At 47.7% G+C, this 21,539-nt stretch overlaps 1 protein-coding gene across 9 annotated transcripts in view; it reads left to right on the top strand.

Moving 5' to 3' along the window:
* LOC120900502 (nesprin-1) overlaps positions 1-21,539 on the top strand; it is a 93,076-nt gene that overhangs the window by 3,043 nt on the left and 68,494 nt on the right. For 8 of the 9 annotated variants that reach the window (XR_005739212.1, XM_040307583.1, XM_040307580.1 and 5 more), the window contains exon 2: positions 5,079-6,215. Coding sequence is in view for 8 of the 9 variants with exons in the window: in XM_040307583.1 (XP_040163517.1) it covers positions 5,366-6,215 (850 nt within the window). In the remaining variant the exon portion in view is untranslated. Of the gene's footprint in view, positions 1-5,078; positions 6,216-19,355; positions 19,963-21,539 lie in introns of those variants that run through there. The other variant, XM_040307578.1, reaches the window with a different exon arrangement.

The raw sequence follows: 21,539 nt of genomic DNA, 5'->3' as shown, positions 1-21,539 counted from the left end.
TCTACCAAAAGGTTTCCTGCCTAAAAATAAAATGTGACACCCTTTGCCCTTTTGCCCGATCCGCGATCGCTGCTATTCCACCTACGCTGAGGGAAAAGAAGAAGAAGAAAAAGAAGAGTCTCAAGTGTTCAGACAGTATAAAAGCAGGAAAAAAGCCCTTCGCAAACTCAACTTGATCTTCTCTCGCAAGCGACCGTTCTCATTAGCGCGGTGTGAGAATTGGTTTCCCTATTTGTGCCATAGGGTTAAAGGAATCATTATTGTACTATTAATGAGCTCATTAGCTGCGAGAGTCTCTCAGAGTGCGAGTGTCATGTTACGCAAGCAAAATTATCGACTATAAAATTTAAAGGGGAATCGTTGAACTTTCCCTGTGCGTTATTGATTTTTTAAATTTTGCGAATTATTCAACTAATTCAATTAAAAAGATGTAATAATGGGCACGTCAGTAAATCATTCTCAACACACATAACACTAAACTGCAGCTCTAATACAACAAGAAATTAATCTATCCTAAGTATTGGCCCGTTCGTGTAATAATTTACTTCCATATTCACGAACCATTAAATCAACGCTACCCACGCGTTCGCTTGCACAAACATCCCTTGGTCGCACTAACTTACTGGCCAATTATTCTGGGCCACCACTCCAGCCCGACCAACTTCCGACCGAAGCGAACTAAACGTGCTGTAACTTCCCCCATTCCCGAAGTGATGCTTCCCCAAGGGATGATGGGTGTTTTAAAATTAACACCGACGTGAGATGCACTCGACCAGCCCGCGCTCTCAACCAAATTATTATTGCCCATTCCGTACGGTTGCCGTGTCTGTGGTGCTGTGCGCGGAACATGTGCATCACATGGTTGTCCTACAAAGCTGTACAATGTTTATCTGCCCTCACCCCACACACTTCACATTCGAGAGCAAAACACAGTCACAGATTGTGGTGAAGGTGAACAGTGTTCTTGGTCGGCTCTCTTGACCATTGATTTCATGTTACGGTTAAGGGAGGGGTCTGGAAAGCACTTTTGGGAAGGGAAAAGCGCGAGCGCGACATTTGATCATTCTTTGTGAAATTTAATTTGATTGATTGTTACCGATCATTTGAAAGGGAAACTGATCTCTCTCTTTCTCATGTGTGTGCCTGTGTGTGGAACTAGAATGATCGACGAAACACACACACCAAAAGGGCAAACGACACGCTTAACCGAGTAGATTGTGGTTGCATTTTTTGTATATGATCAGGGTGGTCGGCTGTGCTATGCACGTTTGGTGGGTTTTAAAAATATGATGTCAGCTTGCATCATCGCACCGCGTGCGGAGGAGGTGACTTTGCTCATCTGTCATAGAAGAGCTGGAAGAGCGGGGATCGGGGAAATGGGGGGGGGGGGGGAGAAAAGGGAAGGGTAAACATTCAGGTCATCTGTTCAGCGGTCGGCTTTCCATGCACTTTTCAGACCCGGGCCGGTTCCATTTGACCGTGCTGGTTGGTGGTTTGGCGGTGGTGGTGATGGTATGATATGGTCGTTGCATTTCCACAGCAAACCTCAAAGTAGCGAAAATTTACGACCCATCGAGGGAATAGGTCTGTAGTCTTTGAAGTGATGAAAGGCATTTTTACAGGCCGTTGTGCCGCACGGCGAGCCGAAGACCGTTTTTTGAGACAAAACGAGATGTTAATTCATTAATAATCTTGAAGGTTTGAGGGTAATGGGAATAGAATGAGAAGTACAAGGTTTTTTTTTTAATGAAAACGATTAATCATCGTTAGAGAAGCTGTTGAGAGAATGTAAATGTGGTGGCTTTTACGATATAATGGTTAAATTTTGTTGTTAAACATTTATTTTAATGCAAAAACGCTACTGACACATTTAAAAAGACATCCTTTTCAACCTACTTATTTTGAAAAAAAAAAAATGGTTAAAATTGGTTTTGGATGATCAAACATTGGCTAATACCTTTTTGAGCATTAAAAAGTGTTTCAAATAAACGGAAAACGTAAATTCAAATAAAAATGGTCACGAGTGAAATTTTAGGGAATAATTATCTCATAAATAATTTCATTGTATCATCCTTAACATTATTACCCTCACAAAACCCCCACAAAACAACCGAATTACATGAAAGGTACACTCTGCCACGGTCTGTCGGCGTAACAAACGATGGTCCCTGCCGAGCAGCTGCATCGGGTCAGGTTGATTTTGGCTCAAGACCCCCGAAATTCCCGCCGCTCGGAATGCATGAAACGCCTCAAGTGCCCTTACAGGGCAGTAGACGCAGCACCGCCGGGGAGGGTTAAGCGATCGTTTGAGAGCACCAAGAGCAGCATGTCTGGCTCGGTGAATACCACAGACAGATCGAGCAGATGTGTGTGATCACTTGTGTGTTCGTGCGATTTGGACCCTCATTTGGACTTTCCTCGGCGCGCGCGCGGGTTCGCTGTCTTATCAAACAGACTTTCTTTCCCTAAAAATAGCAACCCCCACCGTAGTGCTGGGTGGCCGTGGGTGGTGCACGCCACCGATGGTGATCTATATTTAAATGGGACGATCGACTATCGTTTCTTCTCTCTTCTCCTTTTTTTTGCTTCTATTTCCTCGATCTTCTTACTGGTTAATCGTTCCTTGCCACGATGAATGGGTGGCGATCGCGCCAATAAATAAACACACGGCCCGCGATAAAGATAGCAATTGCCTTCCGAAAATAGGGCTGCTGCGTGCGAAATGTGTGTGACGTGATCGTTACATTGGGACTTTATTTTGTCACCAATTTGCAATTATTTCAGCCCGGCACGGTATTATAAGTAAGTGTCCCGGTACGCTTTCGTGCTCCAATCTCACATGTCTAATATGATGTACGATTTAAGCCCAAATTTATGACCTCGCTGTTGCCAGCTGTCTTTTGCGGTTAAATCTTTTGCACCATTTTATGAAAATAAACGCACAGCAATAAAAGCAAACCACCGCCAGCATTTTTAATTGCCGCTGGTACACAAATCCGTGCCGACATTCGACATGCAAAAAGCGTGTGTGCACCGAACGGAAGCAACCAAACGGATTTACATATGGCGAGTGTGTGGCCAGATCAGTGCTCGCATTGCTTTGCGCGATCAGACCACTTCGGGCAGCGCAAACGGTCCAGTAACACACACGCGGTTAATGTGTGTCGTAAAATAGAACGGAAGACGTAAACAATTTGCCGAACATTCGATTTCTGGGCGATCGTGCACACTTGTGCGTGTGGGTGGGTTTTCTTGAGCCAAATTTCCCCTAGCACCGAAAAAAGCACCAAGTAGTGCCAAAAAAGAAGAAGCATTTTTTCCGATACAAAATCGTGTACGCTGCATGTCGTTTCGTTTCGTGGAGGCGCCTGGTGGTGTGATATAAATTAATCATGGTTGGGAGATTTTCTTTTTAAAAACTCTTGCCAGTTTTAATGGGCATCGAAATGCATCTCAATGTTTATTCTTTTTTTGCTGCCCTGTGTGGTGAGTATGATTTCATCGATGTTTTTAATTTTCTGCTTACAAAGAAAAAAAACGGACAAAAAAGTGTAAAATTAATTAAAACACACCCAGGGTATGACGTTAAAGGGCAAAAAGTGAGGGGGAGAAGATTTATTAAAACCACCCATTTTGTATCTTTTTTTTTTTTACTCGCGGCGCCAGACATCCGTGCAAAGTTGAGTTTACAAACTAAAAGTCACTTTATGCAAACCCGGCGCTGATGAATCTTGCAATTTATTTTGACAATCGCGCGCATTGGCCGCACTGCATCGGTGGCGGATTATATGAAGCTTCCTTTTTGATGGTTGAAAATTGTTTCACAACACCCTTGGTGCAACATGGCAGCGCAAGCACAAGCTTAAAACGGGGAGCAACTCACATCACAAGACATTACAGCAGTTGAAAGCAGTTTGGCCATTAATTTGATAGAATGACTGCCTGCCGAGATTAAGCATTCCTTCGGTGCCAGTTTAATAGCGAGCTTGACAAAACAGCTCACCAGAGCGCCCCGTCGCAACAACGTTCGCTAACCTCGGGATAATCCTTTTGCTTTTATTTCTGTACTGGCGGGTTGAGTTGTGGGTAAAAAACAAAAACCAAAACCAACACCATAAGGCGATAATAATTGACCCCCACAGAACGACGCATGTTTCCTAGATGGAATCCCACCTATCAAGCTGAAAGCTGTGGGGCAGGGGCAGCGCGACCATTTGGCACGTTTCAGTAATTTTATGTGTCTGAATTAGAGGCTCGTGTTCGTGTTGGGAGAGGAGGAATTGAGACTGTTTGCTCCATTTCCACACACACACGCGCGATGCCATGCAAAAGCGTAAAGTGTCCATACAACCGAGCACGAAATTGTGTTTAACTCTGCGTTTAAGTGACCGCAGGTTGGAATCGGAAGAATTAACTTTATGACATCTTTTTTACGGTCTGTGCCATGCGAGATGGGGAGGATAAGATTAGAAAAGAGAAGAGGAAGGTCATACAACAGCTTAAGTTTCTGTTGTGAGCAATTTATTAGAGCAAAAAAAGGAGCAAAAAGAAGGACAAGAAACAGAAGGTTAGATAGAAACATGAGTTTTCTCTCCCGATGGTACACGACATACATCTTTGTCAACGTCTAAAAATCGTGCGTGTTTGTCCCACTTACGCTTTCTCTAAAGTTGTCAGCAAAATAAAATAAATCTAGTGTCAAGTCTGTTAATTTATGACAGAGTCAGCATCAGTCTCCGGTTCTGACTGATGCGGCACAGCACGGCAGTTTTTGGGGGAGTTTGGGATTAATATTTTACCGACCATGATGATGATGGCCGTTGACGACTAGCACGCATGCACACACATCAGTAGTGACCACCACCTGTCAGAGCTTGCTTTCGAATGGAATGAATCTTTCCCATACGTTCAATCGATCACCAGCGATGCGCGTCCACGATTTGCCACGACACAGTGCTCATGCTGCCCCATCCTATCGCTTTCGCTTGGTTATTAATATATTTTTGCTACATTTTGCTGTGTATTAATGTTCCTCTACAATGTATTACTTCCATCCGGCGTCGACTGGGCGACGTTAGAAATGATTAGTTCCGCTCGTGCCAGCAACATCTGAAACAGTGTGTGCCTTGACAGTGTGAAATAATTTGCGTCCGCTGAACGTCTGTTTGTCTGCCGTCTTCGCGGAAAGTGTGTTCCTAGTGCTCCCTTTGCGTTTTTTTTTCTTGCCTAACGTTTGAGTGAGTTTGTGTGAGTTTTATTTGTGGGGCAAAGGAAAAAAACAGTGAGGAAGCACACAAGAGCATCTAGCAAGTGAAAGAAAAAGGAAGAAAGCTGAAGGAAAGTCACACGTGCGAGTGCTGTAACAATGTCTGGACCGCCGAATATTAACAACAATCAACTTCCACCCTCCAGCGGTGGTGGTGCTGGTGGTCCGGGTAGTGGTAGAGGGTGGTTACGCACACCTCCACCAACGTACTTCCGGTCGCCCTCGCCATGGGTACCGCCCGGTTCGGCCCCTCCACGGCAAAACTCGCCCGTAACGGCAGGATCGTCGGCTGGCGGACCGGCCCGCGGCCCAAGCGAGTTTGTCTACCAGCATCCAAGCTCCGGGGGGTTGCCGCCGTACGGTGGACCGGGAGGTGCTGCCGCCAGTAGCTACTCTACCACCCACCAGCAGCAGTACACCACGCAAACGACAACGTACCGCGCAACGACAGCAACGCCGGCCGCTGCCACTGCTCCCGCCCAGGAGTATCAGTTCCAGCGTCCGATCCCGTCGGCCATGACACCGACTCACTTTGTGGCTTCGGCCACCCACTATCGGCCCGTTTCGCCGGCTGCGGTCGCACCCCAGCCCTACCCGCAGTACAGTGCGCCGACCATGTCGCCCGTGTCGTCCCTGCATCGTTCGATGACGCCGCACAGCGTTGCGAGCGGTGGTTACGGACCTCCGGTTGATTTCCACCATTCGGCTATGGGCCAACAGCAGCAGGTGCGTCCCGGCTCGACCCAGAGCTCGGTGTACGGGGGCATGACGTACCATTACGGGCCAGCGGCTGGACCGTCTAGTCATCATCCGGCGCAGTCGCAGTACGTGATCTACGATTACGGCGGCGAGATGGGACCGTCGACGGCGGAAATCATTGCGGCCCAGTCGCAGGACTACGTGGACGAGAAGCTGGCCGAATATCAGGCCACTATTATGCTGCTGCAAGGTGAGTGTTTGATGACGGTTGTTGTTTATTTGTTTGTTTTTTTGCGTATCGAAGTACGTCAGGGGTAGTGGTGGGAGCTCGAGAATCGGAACTACCCGATTTTGATTCTGGAATCCAATTCCGATATTGGAATCGATACCAGTTCCGATTTAGGAATCGATTCCGAATTCGGATCCGATTCCGGATCCATATTCGGAGCTAATTCCAGAACCAATTCCTGAGCTGATTATGTAGCCGACTACAACTCCGGAATCGTTTGCGAAATAAAAATTGGCTCCGAAATCAGGATCAGTTCTGGAATTGAACTCAGAAGTTCCAGAATCGAAATCAGTCCCAGAATATTCCTGAGTATAGATCGTTTACAAGTACATTTGGATTCTTGGCGGCTATCAATACAATCGTTGCAGTATAGGACCCAAACGCCTATTCTCTAGAATGTCGAAACCGACTCCGGAGCCGATTCTGATTCCAGAACCAATATTGATTTCGGAGCCGATTTCCATTTCGGAACCAATTCTGAGGCCTGAGGCCAGATTTTCTATCCGATTCCGATTCCCAAGCCAATTCAGATTCCAGAACCTATCTTGATTTCGGAGTCGATTTCGATTCCGCAGCCAATTCCGATCGCAGAGCAAATGCCAGAAATTGAATCGAGACTTATTATCCGATTCCGGAGCCAATTCCAGAATCGATTCCGGAAACATATTTCAAACCTACTAACCGGAAACAAGTCTGGACAGCTTTGGAGCTAACCGAAAGCAATTTTGAAGAAAATTTCTTTTTGTCCATCACTAGTCGGTGAGGATCAAGCAATTTCTTAGAAATATCTCTGTTTTTGCACGAAGCCGCGACACGAATATTTCCTCACGAATTAGGTACTTTCTTTCACTAAATTGTGCGATTAATCACAATAGTATATTTTTGCGAATTCACTGCGAGATTTATTTTAATATAGATATCACTCGCGAACACGTCTTCACGACCCGATGGCCTTCGAACGAAAGAGAACGATCTCCCGTTGCTTGATCCTTTGATCACTCTCTCGCCGGACGTTAGAGATCGCATTCCTCTTGCATTACACGTGGCGGCGAGACGTGTCGTCACGCGATTGGTCGAGAGAAAGATTATAGTATCAACGCGTTCGAATTCGTGTGCGAATAGATTCGCGTTCGGGCTTATAGAACGAACGCATTCTTCTTATAGCTTATAGCGAATTCGGCTTATAGAACGTACGCAAGTCGACTTCTTTCTCTGTTTCGAGTGGACCGTTTTATCGGTCACCATTTCTCCCCCCTTTGGGACGAAGTCGCCCGTCCCAAATATTATTCAATGGTGGTGGGTCATCTTCGTGCTCTGTCGTCTGAAAATGTTCGTCTTTCACCCTGTCACTTTGAGAACAATCTCCCTCTGCTGATTTTTCGTCGTCCGTCTCATCGTTAGGGTCAATAGGGAGTGGAGCAAGAAGTCTGACATTTCGCTTGTAAGTGCCACTGCCCGTCCGTACGTCAGCCACGCGAACTACTCCGTCGGGTCCCACGTAGATCTTTGTCACCATTCCCATTGGCCACCGCCCGACTGGTACGTTGTCGTCGCCCACTAATACAATCTGCCCGGTTTGTATGTTGGGGGTCTTTTTCGTCCATTTAGCGCTGCAACGTAACTGAGCTAGGTATTCCGTCCTCCATCGTGTCCAAAACTGCTGTGATAGTTTTTGTACTCGCTTCCATCGAGTTTTTGTGCCTTCCGAATCATTGACCATCACCTCGGCGGGAATTGCAAATGATGGTCTTCCTATCAGGAAATGGGCGGGAGTGAGAGGCTCCATGGCATCAGGGCTGGTGTGGGTTGCGGTGAGAGGTCTGGAATTGAGAATGGCTGAGATTTGGTGCAGTAATGTTTGTAGTTCAATCACGTTTAGCTGGGCTCCTTTAGAGGCAGCTTTCAACAGTCGCTTTGCCACCTTAATATTGGCCTCCCAAAGTCCTCCGAAGTTGGGGCTCCGAGGAGGGATGAATGAAAATCGAATTCCCTTCTCGGCAGCGGCCCCTACTACGTCGTCTTGAAATTCTCGGTTGTTGAACGTTTTCCGAAGCTCACTTAGCTCCTTTTCAGCACCCACGAAGTTGCGACCATTATCCGAATATATAATATCTGGTCTTCCACGAAGGGACACGAATCTGAGTAGGGCCGAGATAAAGGCAGATGTTGACTGATTCTCTACTATTTCCAAGTGAATTGCTTTGGTTGAGAAGCACACGAATATACACACGTAGATCGTTATTTTGTATTTTGATCGCGAGCCGGGTATCACCTCGAATGGACCGCACAAGTCTACGCCAGTGTGGGTGAATGCCGGCGACTCTGTTACGCGGGCAGCTGGCAACTGGCCCATCTGTTGACAAAACTGTCGAGGCCTGGCGCGAACGCATAATACGCAACGAGATAGCACACCTATTACCATGCGCCTAAGATCCCGCATCCAAAATTTCGAGCGAAACTCAGTGATGACAAAATCTGCACCGGCGTGAAAGTTGTCTTCATGGATATGTCGAATCATTACTTTAACAAATGGGTGAGCCTTAGGCACAAGTATGGGCAACTTACATTCATCAGACAGGTCAGCGTTCAATAGTCGTCCTTGCACGTGAATCAAGTTATCCTTAACGATTGGGTTGAGGTGTTGGAAAGGTCCCTTCGCACTTACGGATCCGGTGTTATTCTTTTCTTGAACTTCATTTGGAAAAACTGAGGTTTGCATTACCAGTAGTAGAAGCTTTAGTCCATGGTCTAGTTCATCCAATCCTAGTGGGCCGTTTCTCTTCTCGGCTGCCTGCTTGCAATTGACACGAATTTTAGTGGTATTTGATCTGAAGTTATGAATAGTTCTGCCTAGCCAAGCAAAATGTCGTCTAGTCTTAATGAATGAGTTGTGGTACTTGTACTGCGAGATGAGATCAGCACAAGTCGGACCTATGGTTGCCGTCAGTAACTGTGAGGTGCCAGCGCCTTCGTCTGGGATGGGAATGCGGTAGGTACACTGCTGGGGTGTTTCATCAGTACTGTTGAAAGGTGGCCCCTCGAACCACAACTGTACGAACTCAGCGCTAATTAATTTGCGAGCTGACAGTCCTCGAGAAACTATGTCTGCTGGGTTGAGCTTCGTGGGTACGTAATGCCAGTCTGAAGCATGTGTTATTGCTTGTATTTTTGCCACCCTGTTCTTCACGAATACATCCCATTTCATATTGTTAGAGCGCACCCAAGATAGCACTACTTGAGAATCTGTCCACCATTTTGTTTGAGTTATGCGAGTATCGAATACGTCCTTTATTTTTTCGTAGACTTCGGCTAGAAGCAATGCTGCCTGTAGCTCCAATCGCGGAAGGGTGAGTTCTTTTAGTGGTGCAACCCTTGATTTTGAACACAACAGGTGCGATTTCCATTTACCCTTGACATTTAGATAACGCACGTATATAGCACAACCATACGCTTTCGCGGAGGCGTCGCAAAATCCGTAAATGGAGGCATTTTTGGTTTCACTTGGCAGTACCATTCGTGGTATCTGCAACTGGCGAAGTAAGGGAAGCTGGGCAGTGAACTCATTCCATTCCTTTATCACGCAAGGTGACACCTCCTCGTCCCATTCTATGCCATCGCGCCACAGATTCTGCATCATGATCTTTGCTCTGATAATCACTGGCTGAAGCATTCCGATGGGATCATATAGTTTTGCAATTCTGGATACTAAATGTCGTTTACTCATGGTCTTAATTGGTTCAAAGAAGGAGTCGTCAATGATCAGTTGAAAAGTATCTTCTGAGGGACACCAAGCCAAACCTAACATTTTTATGGCCTGCTTATCGCCAATCTGAACCGTAGACTCTCGATGTTCTACGGGTATGTCATCGATCACGTCAGGAACATTGGATGCCCATTTTCGTAAGGGCATTCCTCTGTTCAGGAGTGCCCTTTCGACGCCGGTTCGAAGATCACGTAGTTCTTCTGGCGTTGCAGCGCCGAAAGATAGGTTATCTACGTAGAATGATTTTTGAATTACGTCGGCAATTTTTGGGTACGTAGAGCGTACTTCCTGGCCGGCCTCGTGAAGTGCCCTACAGGCGAGATATGAGGACGAAGCTTCACCGTACGTGACAGTGCGAAGTCGATACATTTGCGCTGATTGCTGTGGATCATTACGCCATAGGATACATTGCATCCAGGTATCAGGTTCTGCCACCCATATCTGACGATACATCTTTGCGATGTCTGCAGTGGCCACTACCGTTTGTGTACGAAAATCCAACCAAATATGCATTAGGTCAGGTTGCAGTACTGGTCCGATGGCTTGGATGTCGTTGAGTGAAACTCCACTGCTGGATTTTGCACTCGCATCAAATACTACACGCAATTTGGTGGTAGTTGAATCAGGTTTGATCACACACGAATGCGGTATCACGTAGCGTACCATATGTAGTTCATTCGCCTGAACTGGCGTCATATGTCCCATTTCCAAATATTCACGCATGAATTTCCGGTATTCATCGTAAGTAGGCTCATGCCGGGATAACCTCCGTTCGAGGGAAAATAGTCGTCGTTGCGCTTGTTCAAGAAAGTCTCCTAGCTGAGTCAACTCCCCCCGTAGAGGAATTCGAACCACGTAGCGATTATCTTCAGCACGGGTTAAGTGTCTTTTGAAGTGTTCGTCTAGGTCGAGTTCTTGAGAAATACCACTGATTGTTGAGATCGGAGTAATCTCCTCAACCTTCCAAAATTGCTCGATACATTCCTTGAACTCGTCTCCACACTCCAAAGAGTTGCAACTACGCATGTACCGATTGGACGAATCAATGTTGCTCAATGATCCCCCTACTAACCAACCAAATTTGGAATTCAGAAGCCTGAGGCCATTGGATAACTGACGAACGCCGGAACGAAGAGCATCAAAGAAGACTCCAGCTCCTAGTATAGCATCAATCGAACCAGGATAACTGAAGCGGGCATCAGCAAGTGATTTCATGGGGGGCAATTCCGATTCAGCATACTCGATTACTCGGGTAGGTTGGTCATTTAGTCCAGGAAGAAGGTACATATTTAATTGGCGCCGATACGTGCCATTGGTGGTAGTGATTGAAACTTGTGTTTTATTAGTTATTTGGATATTGCCGCTTACCCCATTCAGTATTAAGTATCCAGGTGTCAATGGTAGTCTGAGTCGTTGGGCAGCGTCAGTAGTGATGGCGTCCACCTGACTGCCCGAATCTATTATGCAGCGAATACGCTGCCATTTACCATCACCATCTTGCAACAGTAAAACCGCAGTTGCCAGTAGAACGTATTCCTGAGGAAGTGAGAGGTTACCTGTAAGTGCGGGGTTGGTAGCCGCGCGCGTTAACTGCTTCTGTCTGGTTGGGGACCTGGTGCGATTAGGTCCTGGATGAGCAGGGACCGATGACTTATTCACTGTACTATTTTCGAGTCGTGCCGTGCCCCTTGTGATTGGTGTACAGCAGGAACGGGCCACCGCGCGAGAGCGATGCAGCACAGCACCAACAGGTTCAGGCACCGCGCATCCACGAAGCGATGATGAGCAGGAACGGGCCACCGCACGAGAGCGATGCAGCACAGCACCAACAGGATCAGGCACCGCGCGTCCACGAAGCGATGATGAGCAGGAACGGGCCACCGCACGAGAGCGATGCAGCGCAGCACCAACCGGATCAGGCACCGCGCATCCACGAAGCGATGATGAGCAGGAACGGGCCACCGCGCGAGAGCGATGCAGCACAGCACCAACAGGTTCAGGCACCGCGCATCCACGAAGCGATGGTGAGCAGGAACGGGCCACCGCGCGAGAGCGATGCAGCACAGCACCAACAGGTTCAGGCACCGCGCATCCACGAAACGATGATGAGCAGGAACGGGCCACCGCACGAGAGCGATGCAGCACAGCACCAACAGGTTCAGGCACCGCGCATCCACGAAGCGATGATGAGCAGGAACGGGCCACCGCACGAGAGCGATGCAGCACAGCACCAACAGGTTCAGGCACCGCGCATCCACGAAGCGATGATGAGCAGGAACGGGCCACCGCACGAGAGCGATGCAGCACAGCACCAACAGGTTTAGGCACCGCGCATCCACGAAGCGATGGTGAGCAGGAACGGGCCACCGCGCGAGAGCGATGCAGCACAGCACCAACAGGTTCAGGCACCGCGCATCCACGAAACGATGATGAGCAGGAACGGGCCACCGCACGAGAGCGATGCAGCACAGCACCAACAGGATCAGGCACCGCGCGTCCACGAAGCGATGATGAGCAGGAACGGGCCACCGCACGAGAGCGATGCAGCGCAGCACCAACCGGATCAGGCACCGCGCATCCACGAAGCGATGATGAGCAGGAACGGGCCACCGCACGAGAGCGATGCAGCGCAGCACCAACCGGATCAGACACCGCGCATCCACGAAACGATGATGAGCGGGAACGGATGGGCATGGCGAATGGGTTGCGATGATAACCAGATAGTCACTTCTCACTCCCATTGCTTTCGACGTGCAGCATCGTATGGTGTTTCTTGGAGCATACTTGGCATCGTTTCTCGCAAGGGCATTTTGCTGCAGCATGCTGTCGGGAGAAGCAATTGATGCACTTACCTAAGGCCATTATGTAGTTGGTACGCTCCAAAAACGACCGCACGCGCAGTTCCGGACACAACGTGGACAAGTGCCCTGTTTTATCGCACGCATAACACCGCCGCACCGCCATCCATGATTGGTTTCTATGGCCTGTCGTTCCGATATCCGCATGCCGGCCTTCTGCGTGCACAGTAGCGGACAGCATCGCGCGCTCCGTCCGCGCCGGTGCGTGGTTTGTAGCGGGACGTTCCGTCCGGAAGTTGTTTCCCGGCTTGGCCTTAGGTTCGTAGTAGAGGGTGTTGGCCAGCTGATCTAATTCGTTGCGGAGTGTCTTCCACGTAGGGATCTGCTGAGCATCCAGGCGGCGAGTGATCTGAGCGGCGGTTTCTTCGTCCAACTTACTCAAAACGAAACTCACAATCATACCATCTTCCACTGCTGATGCGGCTTGATCCATTTTGCCAGCAATCTGGCGCGCTGACGAGGTCGATGTTTCCACGGCGTCGATAAGCCGCATCAATGCCGTTGAAGACGCTGCTGTCAATTTCGGTAACGCGTACAGCTGCTGAAAGTGGCCGAGAAATGCCACGCGCTTTTTGTAGAAGCGTTCCTCAAGACGTTTCCACGCGTCTTGGAACGTCATTCCAGCATTTTCAAATGCTTCGCAGCTGTTACGGGCTATTTCGCACCGTTCGAAGCATTGCATGAGGAAGGCGTAGCGGTCTGCGTCTTCTTCCAATCCAGCCACGCGTTTGTTGAACCGCCCCGCGAACGCGGGCCACTCCGATGGCGATCCCGAAAATTTGGGTAGATCTAGCCGTGGGAGATGGTTCTTTTTTGCAACGGCCGGCAGCATCGTCGTGTCGAGTGCTGGCGTCGTAAATATGTTCCCCGGGTGCAGCTCGGCCAAGGCGCACTTTGCCGTCGCGTACGCCTCGGTGAAGGGGACCCGTCTTGGATGCGGTCCCGCGAGACCCTCGAGCTGCAGGAGAGCGTTTCTACCGTCGCTCCATAGCGACTCTAATATTTCGGCCTTTATAGAAGCCATGGTTTTGGAAAGCTTTCCTTCGCGAGCCTCATCGAGTATCGCTTTAACCGCACCTTCCAGCGCAGTTAGCTGGCGCGCTACCTCGATGCTGTGCTCGCTGTCACCCGGCGTCGTCATGGCTGAAGCACTTGTAATATTTTATACACTTTACACGAAGCACTACACTCGCGTTGTATCACGTCGGGGTCACCAAATGTTTTTGCACGAAGCCGCGACACGAATATTTCCTCACGAATTAGGTACTTTCTTTCACTAAATTGTGCGATTAATCACAATAGTATATTTTTGCGAATTCACTGCGAGATTTATTTTAATATAGATATCACTCGCGAACACGTCTTCACGACCCGATGGCCTTCGAACGAAAGAGAACGATCTCCCGTTGCTTGATCCTTTGATCACTCTCTCGCCGGACGTTAGAGATCGCATTCCTCTTGCATTACACGTGGCGGCGAGACGTGTCGTCACGCGATTGGTCGAGAGAAAGATTATAGTATCAACGCGTTCGAATTCGTGTGCGAATAGATTCGCGTTCGGGCTTATAGAACGAACGCATTCTTCTTATAGCTTATAGCGAATTCGGCTTATAGAACGTACGCAAGTCGACTTCTTTCTCTGTTTCGAGTGGACCGTTTTATCGGTCACCAATCTCCAAGGTTCTTCCAAGGTATATCCCCGTATATTGTGAGGAACTGTTATAGCTTTTCCAGAAAAAAGACATTCTAGGACATATTTTATACCTCCCATAGACCACTTTGAAACATATTTTTCAACATTGCTACATTTACTATCCAAGCATTGACGTCATTTGCGACTCATCTCGTCGATCACAGCCGCAGGAAAAATGGGGCGGGGAAATTGTGGTTAGAAATTTCGAGTCCGCTGTCCATCAACCAGTCACAGCAGCTGTCAGCGGGCAGAGCTTTGCTTAACTGTTGCGTTTTGTTGCGCGCCACCAATAGAATACAACCCGATCGGTCAAGGACGGTGTGACAAGCGCCGGTGTGTGGTGAGAGTAAGAAGTGATGGGAGTACCGGGCAGGGTTGTTATAATTTTTAAAGCAAGCAAACAAGATCAGTTTTTAACACCACCACTCGGCCGGTCAGTGTTGATTGTGCGTTGAAATTTCAATGTCACAGCAAATTCTCAAAGCAATGAGAAGAGTTACTATTTTCGTGCACTACAACAGAGCAACAGATATTATATTCCACCGCGCGGGATATTGCACAACGAGCTAGTAATTGGTTGCCCCGACGAGTAATGGATGGAAACGTGCCGGTCGGAGTTTTATGTGTGGTTCGTTTGAGTTCTATTCAGGCGAATCACACGGGTGACCGAAACGGTCAAACGGTTGCTAATTGAGTTTTGCACAGCAAACACAAGAACACTGCATTTGCAATTTAAGTTACATCTTCTGACGCCTAACTCCGTGACTCCGTGTGGCATGAATGGGCCTTCGTGGTGCTTTCCGTACCCGTGTCGTCTAAGCGGTGATCTCAACCGTTGCGTTTGAGGGTTTTTTGTTTGTTTCGGCGTACTGATCGTTTGCTCATTGCCATCAACACACATGTGCAGCGCAGATGAGGCGATGCAGCCCGAAGCGAATGTAATCTTTGCCGCTGGAAGCATGTTTTGCTGCTACGGGTTGGAATGGCCTTTCGGATGACCTATTGGGCCGAGCTGACATCATCAAGACACGGCACGGCTCAAAATAGCACTGCTATGAGCCGCACAGCTTTGCTATCGACCGCAAACGGGTTGATGATAGGAGGGTAACAGATTGTTTGTGCTGTGATTTTTTGAAGATGTTTTCTAATCAAAACGGAAGTAAAAATCTCACCCAAAGCTGAGCTCATGCTTTTGATAAGCCGAGATTGCAAATGAACTGGTAAAAACATATTGAGTGTGATTATTTCTTCACACACTTCGCTTACCTCCAAATCTCAAAATCCACGTCAAAACAAGCAATGAAGTAATAATTTAACAGCAGAGCATAAATTCCAACACCCAGCTTGGCAGACGAGTATGTTTGCGCTGCCCTTACGCCGCGCGTCTAATGTTTGTGCGAAAGAGATGGCAGCAGGCCGTCGGTTTTTGGGACAAAAGTAGGTCACAGCATTAAAAACTTCACACAGACGATGATAGTACCACCAGACCATTGATGACGACACAGCACAACGAGGGGACGACGACACACGTTTTGGGGGCGAGAGGGGGAGGGTTGGTTGTTTTCCTTTTTGCCAAGGGGTGTAGTCCACGACGAGGGTGCTGCGCGCCCTGTTGCGTCGTCATGGCTGCAATGCGCGGCGTAAGAGTTTGCGTGTGTGTTTGTGAACGAAAGCGAAAGTAAACAGAAAACACGCGTACGCTCGGCATTCGGGATTTTGTTGTATTTTGAAGCCGAAGTTTGAAAACCGGCAAAAGAGAGAGAGATAATGAGGGATGGTGAGAGAAAGAGAGAATAATCGATTGTTGGAGAGACAACTGCGCACAGAGAGACTGGGCGAGCGAGAGAGAGCGTGTGTGTTGCGTTGCGTGAGACGGAAACCCTTTTGCTGCGTGCGCTGTTGCAGGGGTGGCTGTATTTGTTTTTGATGGTTTGGTAATGCATTGTTAGTGAACTTTATAAAGATTTTTAAATACTTAATTTTAAATCGAGAATAGTTTAAAGAAGTTTAATCAAAGTTAATAACTGTTAAACTGAACGATACAAAATTAATTATTATTAATTAAGTTTTTTTTAAATTTCTAACAAATTTAGAGATTTTCAGGAGATTGTCCAAATGCACCTTTTAATAAGCTACCATAACGGATACGGTGTACATGTAAAGCTGTAAATGAAGTAATTTTTTTAAAAGAAAATAGTATAATAGTGCTGCAATCAACAGTTTGCATACTTTTAGGCGCTCTGTAAGGTCTATCAAGGAGATTTCAATGCGCTGAAATCAAAAAAACCGTAATGAAAAACTTGATTTATAACTTGCATGAAAAATGCTTTTAAATGAAAAAAATAGTGTAATTTTGCCAGATTGTACTTTTTTACATTCCAAATTAGAAACCCCAGACCAAAAATTTTGAAGAAATTTAAAATCATCAGTCACCGGCATCCCCTGCACTTTTGTCGTTTTGTTGTGATCGTCCCCTTCGCTCCAGCAAATTGCTGCGTATATTTTTTGTGTGTGTACCATTCTCTCCATTCTGCTCAACCTTCCCCTCTATTGCGCGTCTGCACACACCGCGCTTGTGAATGCCCAAACTAACGATACCCTTGGTGGTACCGTCATGCGTAATGGGCACTTGGCTGCGTTTGTGTCTGCCAGTGTGTGGTGAACGCGACCAAACAGCAGAAAGCTGTCAAGTGAAAAGTTATTCCAAAACGACGCAAGTGTTCTCCCAAATGCTGCAATCCGATACTGGAAGAAAAGTGTTCCACATTCTGGCAATAAAAGCAAAAAGGGCATCATAGATTAACCGATGCATTGTGTGATTGCAATCGAAGGCAGGTGTAGGTGGTTGATTTGGACAGTGCTAAGTGTGCTAAGGTGAACCAGTAGTACACGTTCCAGTTTCGAGAAAATGTCACGATAGTTGCGGTCGGGACGAGACATATCGAACATCGAGAGTGTTTGTCGGCCCCGTTTGTTGATATGACAACGTAGCTAACGTGTTTGTGGATTGGATTACGTCAGTGTCGATTGGATCGAATCACCGATAATAAATGTGATAAAAACGAGTGTCATCTTTGGTAGCAAATAAGCCGGTTTTGCTATATCCGGGAATGGGGGAAAATAGTAACAAAAAGAAATACCGTAAAGAACGTCGCGACAGTCGCGTTTGCTACCCAGCTTCTAATGGTATCGACAAATAGTGGGGGAAAGAAACGCTTCACTGCCGCATTCGGATGTGTGAAACAGCGAGGAGGAACTTCAACGAAACATGGAAGCCCACGTCCGGCGGGGACGGATTTTCTTCTGAGCACGTAGCTTTATCAGCAGTGGAACGTAATCTGCAATGCATCAACGCCGTTCTGCTGCGATGTGAAGTCCATTGTCGGCCTCGTCTGTAAGAGCAAAAGCGGCCTCAGTCCAGCTGCGCTCCAGTCGCATGGGAAATAGCTCAAACTCATCTACAATTGACCGTGGAAGGGGTGGAGGGGAGTAGGTTTTTTAACTGACCTTGATGCTTGGTGGGTTTTTTTTGGAGTGGGAAGGAGTGCTCCATAATTCCATAGCAATGCTGGTGTGCGTATTAATTGAAAGAATACGCGAAAGAGTGAGCGAGAGAGGGAAGTGCATTTTGTTATGATGTCGTTCTTTTTTCAAGGACAACTTTACGATCGTAAAATTGCTGCAAAGCGGGCAGAGTCCACCACGAACCCCGTAGTGGCAAGAAATCGGAACGAAGGTTTCATAGGCGACGAACCTGGTTTTCGCTGAAATGTGTTTAGCGAGCGACACACGATGATGTCATACTTTCGAGCGATATATTGGAATTCCAGCTTCCAGGTTGAATAGTCTCCAAGACGCCGCACCATGCATACCTAAGTAAGGCACACGGTGAACTCCAAAGCCCGTGCGGTTACGCGTATTTCGTGGAAGATGATGTTCCCCGAGCTTTTCTTGCACATCGTCTCACACCAGTTTTCTCGTTGCGTGATAATCTTGCTGAGCAAAATAGTGATGGGGGGAACAAGCCCTCCACTACGACCCGTTGTGCATTGTGTTTGGCTGCGTAGTGCTATGCGACACGCACACACACAGACTTGAGTATCTCGCCAGACGTCAGCTTATCCAACAGTGTGCCCTGGGCCTTCGGGGTTCGTTAACGGGTGGCGCTGGGCGGTCAGTGGTCCTCCCTCTCCGTCCCCAAGAGAGCGCACCAAGCAACTGGAACGACTGCTCTCAGCCGGGGTGGACGCGTTAGGTTTCGCTCAACCGCCATCGAAGACGGTTCGCAGTACGGCGTCGCGTTCGCGTCCATTCCATTCCGTTTGTTGTTTGGTCATTTCGAAATTTCGAACAAAAAAGTCCACCGTGTGTAGCATAAGTTTGGAGTTTTGTGGTGGTTGTCCCGTGCCAGTTGTTCTCTCCGTACGTTTGTAGTAGTGCCCCTTCCTTTGGGTCATTTCCGGTAGTAGAGTCCGACGCCAGTTCGGTGGGGCAGTCCAGTGGCAGTTATTGATTTTCGAGTTGAGCACGTTTTGTTTTTTTTCGGTTTAAGTTTAATTAAAACCATTCCGTACGAGTTTTGTGTGTGGGTCGACAGTTGGAGGGGTTTTTTCGCTGCAGCAGCTAGCGGAAGGGGTAAAACCAGCACACTGCATACACCACAACAAGTGGCCGATGGGAAAGACAGTATTGCTCTTTGTGTGGTGTGAAATTTGCATGGCAACATAAATTAACATAAATTCGATTATCTAACCCCGCTAGCGCGCAGTGTGGCATGAATGTGTTTTAAATGTGTGTGTGTGTGTTTCTGTACGATGTGGCAAACAAAGGTCGTGTGGCTTTAACGTGTGTTCAGTATTGTTGTTGTTGTTGTTGTTGAGTAGTTGTTAAGAGAAGACTCAAAAGTACGTCCCAAAAAAGTGCTTTAAATTACTAATCCACTGCCACGCGAAACGCAATGGAAAATGGATCGCCAGCGATGTAATGCTCCGCCCGGCAGTTCCGGCCGACCAACGGATGATACGAAACGACGCAAACTGTCACCGGGCCGCAATGTCCCCGCAGAGCAGGGCCGTTCATCCGACGAGGACGACGAAGACAGCAATGCGGCACTCAGCACGCATCATTACCGCGAGGAAAAGATTCTCTCCGTGACGGCCCACTCGGGGACGCACATTTCGCCTGCCCGGCGTCCCAAGCCAGGGCCGGCTTTTACCTCCACACCGCGAGCGGGCGGGGAGGAGCAGGGTAGCCCTGGCGGGTCGGAGGCCAGATCTAACAGCCCGGCCTGGTACAGTGCCTACCGGAGCCAGATGGTGCACCGGATGATGGATGGCAAGCGACAGTATAACAGCAGCCTGAACGAGTACGATATTCATATTCTCGAGAAGCGAGGTAAGCGTTAGGATGGAGTTAGTGAGTTACTGAAGAAAGAGTTACGCCGTGTAAGGAAATCAATATCCGGATAAGTACCGAAAGGCATGCACAGATACTGCATGGCTCTCCCCGTGGCTTTCGACTAATCCAATAAGACGTTTGAAGGGTAACACACATTGCGCGAACATGGAAAGGGTTTTTGCATCGACACGCCTTAACCAACAAAACTAACTTCACTCTTCACGTGGGGCCCTTTCGAAGGGCACTCGAGAGCCCAAAGTCTCGCGCCCCCGATTGCACATCGCGTTGGAACCGGTATCTGCCGGCTTCGCGAGCAAAAAACACGCTAAAAAGCCGGTTCGCGATGGCTGTTTGCAGCAGCAGCACCAACATATAACTGATTTTGTGTGGTTTTGGTGGCTTTTGTGTCGGAGGTTTGTGCAGTGCGCCCTCTGCACAGACACCGCAACTCTTCGCACCATGCATCTTGCGATCGTAAAAAGCCACATTTCTTTACAACGCCACAACGCGAATGTGTAGCTCCGTTTTGTTCACCTAGCGAACTAAGGAAGAAAAAGCTGTTCAGAGTTTACTTTCCTTGTGCGTGAGGCGTCGGCGTTTTTGCTGAGGGCACAGCGAGACGTTACTTGCCAGCTCCAGACAGGGCTGTGCGCGTCGCATTTGATGGTTATCGATCGTGAAGGAGTGGGAGTAGAGTAGAGTAGTCTCATAAATCCCGGTATGTTTATCGCGCACCCCGGCACGTATCGAGTGTAGGCGCGTGGTAGGTGTGGTACTTCACGAATCACCCCGTCCCGTAGATAGGGGGCTCTCATCGTGCTAGAAGAAAATTATTAGCAAAAACCTTCCGTCCGTGGGAGGGCACTGTAGATAGGGGATGGATGGGTGTGTCTCGCTCCAGCTGGAAGAGGTTTGGGTGTAGTGGGTTTTGCTTCTTGGTTAAGATATTGCTACTGTTGTGTTTCGGGTTTTTTTTTGCTGATATCTTTCGCATATCAACACATTTGGCGCACATTCTTGGTCGCGAGCAGTCGATAAGAATATCAAACGTACGAGTGAAGGAACAAAAAAAAATGGAACCGGTTTCTTAGCGACAGGCCCAGCCCCCCGTGTAAGGTTGTAAACATGTATGTTAATGGTTAAAATAAACGAGATAAAATGCACTTTTTTGGTGTAGTAGGGTCTAAAGAAATGGTTGGGAATCGAATTTGGACAGCCCGAAACTGGATCTGGAACTGGGAGTGGGTTGAATCGAAATTAAAAGAGACACATACGCCCTTTTCCCGTTTGCTGCCGATTGCGGTTAACCAGACTCTAAAGAAAAAGTTCAAGATATTTTGGAATTGTTTTTGACACTTTCTGGAATTGCTAAAATGCGTTCATTATCAACACCTTTCGTTAGACTTTGTTGGAACATTCAGCAATTAGGAGCAAATATTTCATTAATAATAGTATTAATTATTATTTTTAATTATTAATAATCAAATATTTGCTCCTAATTGCTTAATGAAAATAATGAAAAAAACAAAGTGATAAGCGAAAGAGACTGCACATGAAGTATAAATCAACGCGAG

Source organism: Anopheles arabiensis, chromosome 3 (assembly GCF_016920715.1).
Source record: "Anopheles arabiensis isolate DONGOLA chromosome 3, AaraD3, whole genome shotgun sequence".
NCBI lineage: Eukaryota > Metazoa > Arthropoda > Insecta > Diptera > Culicidae > Anopheles > Anopheles arabiensis.
Note: the sequence above shows the minus strand (reverse complement) of the source record. Positions and strands in the feature narration are given on the sequence as shown.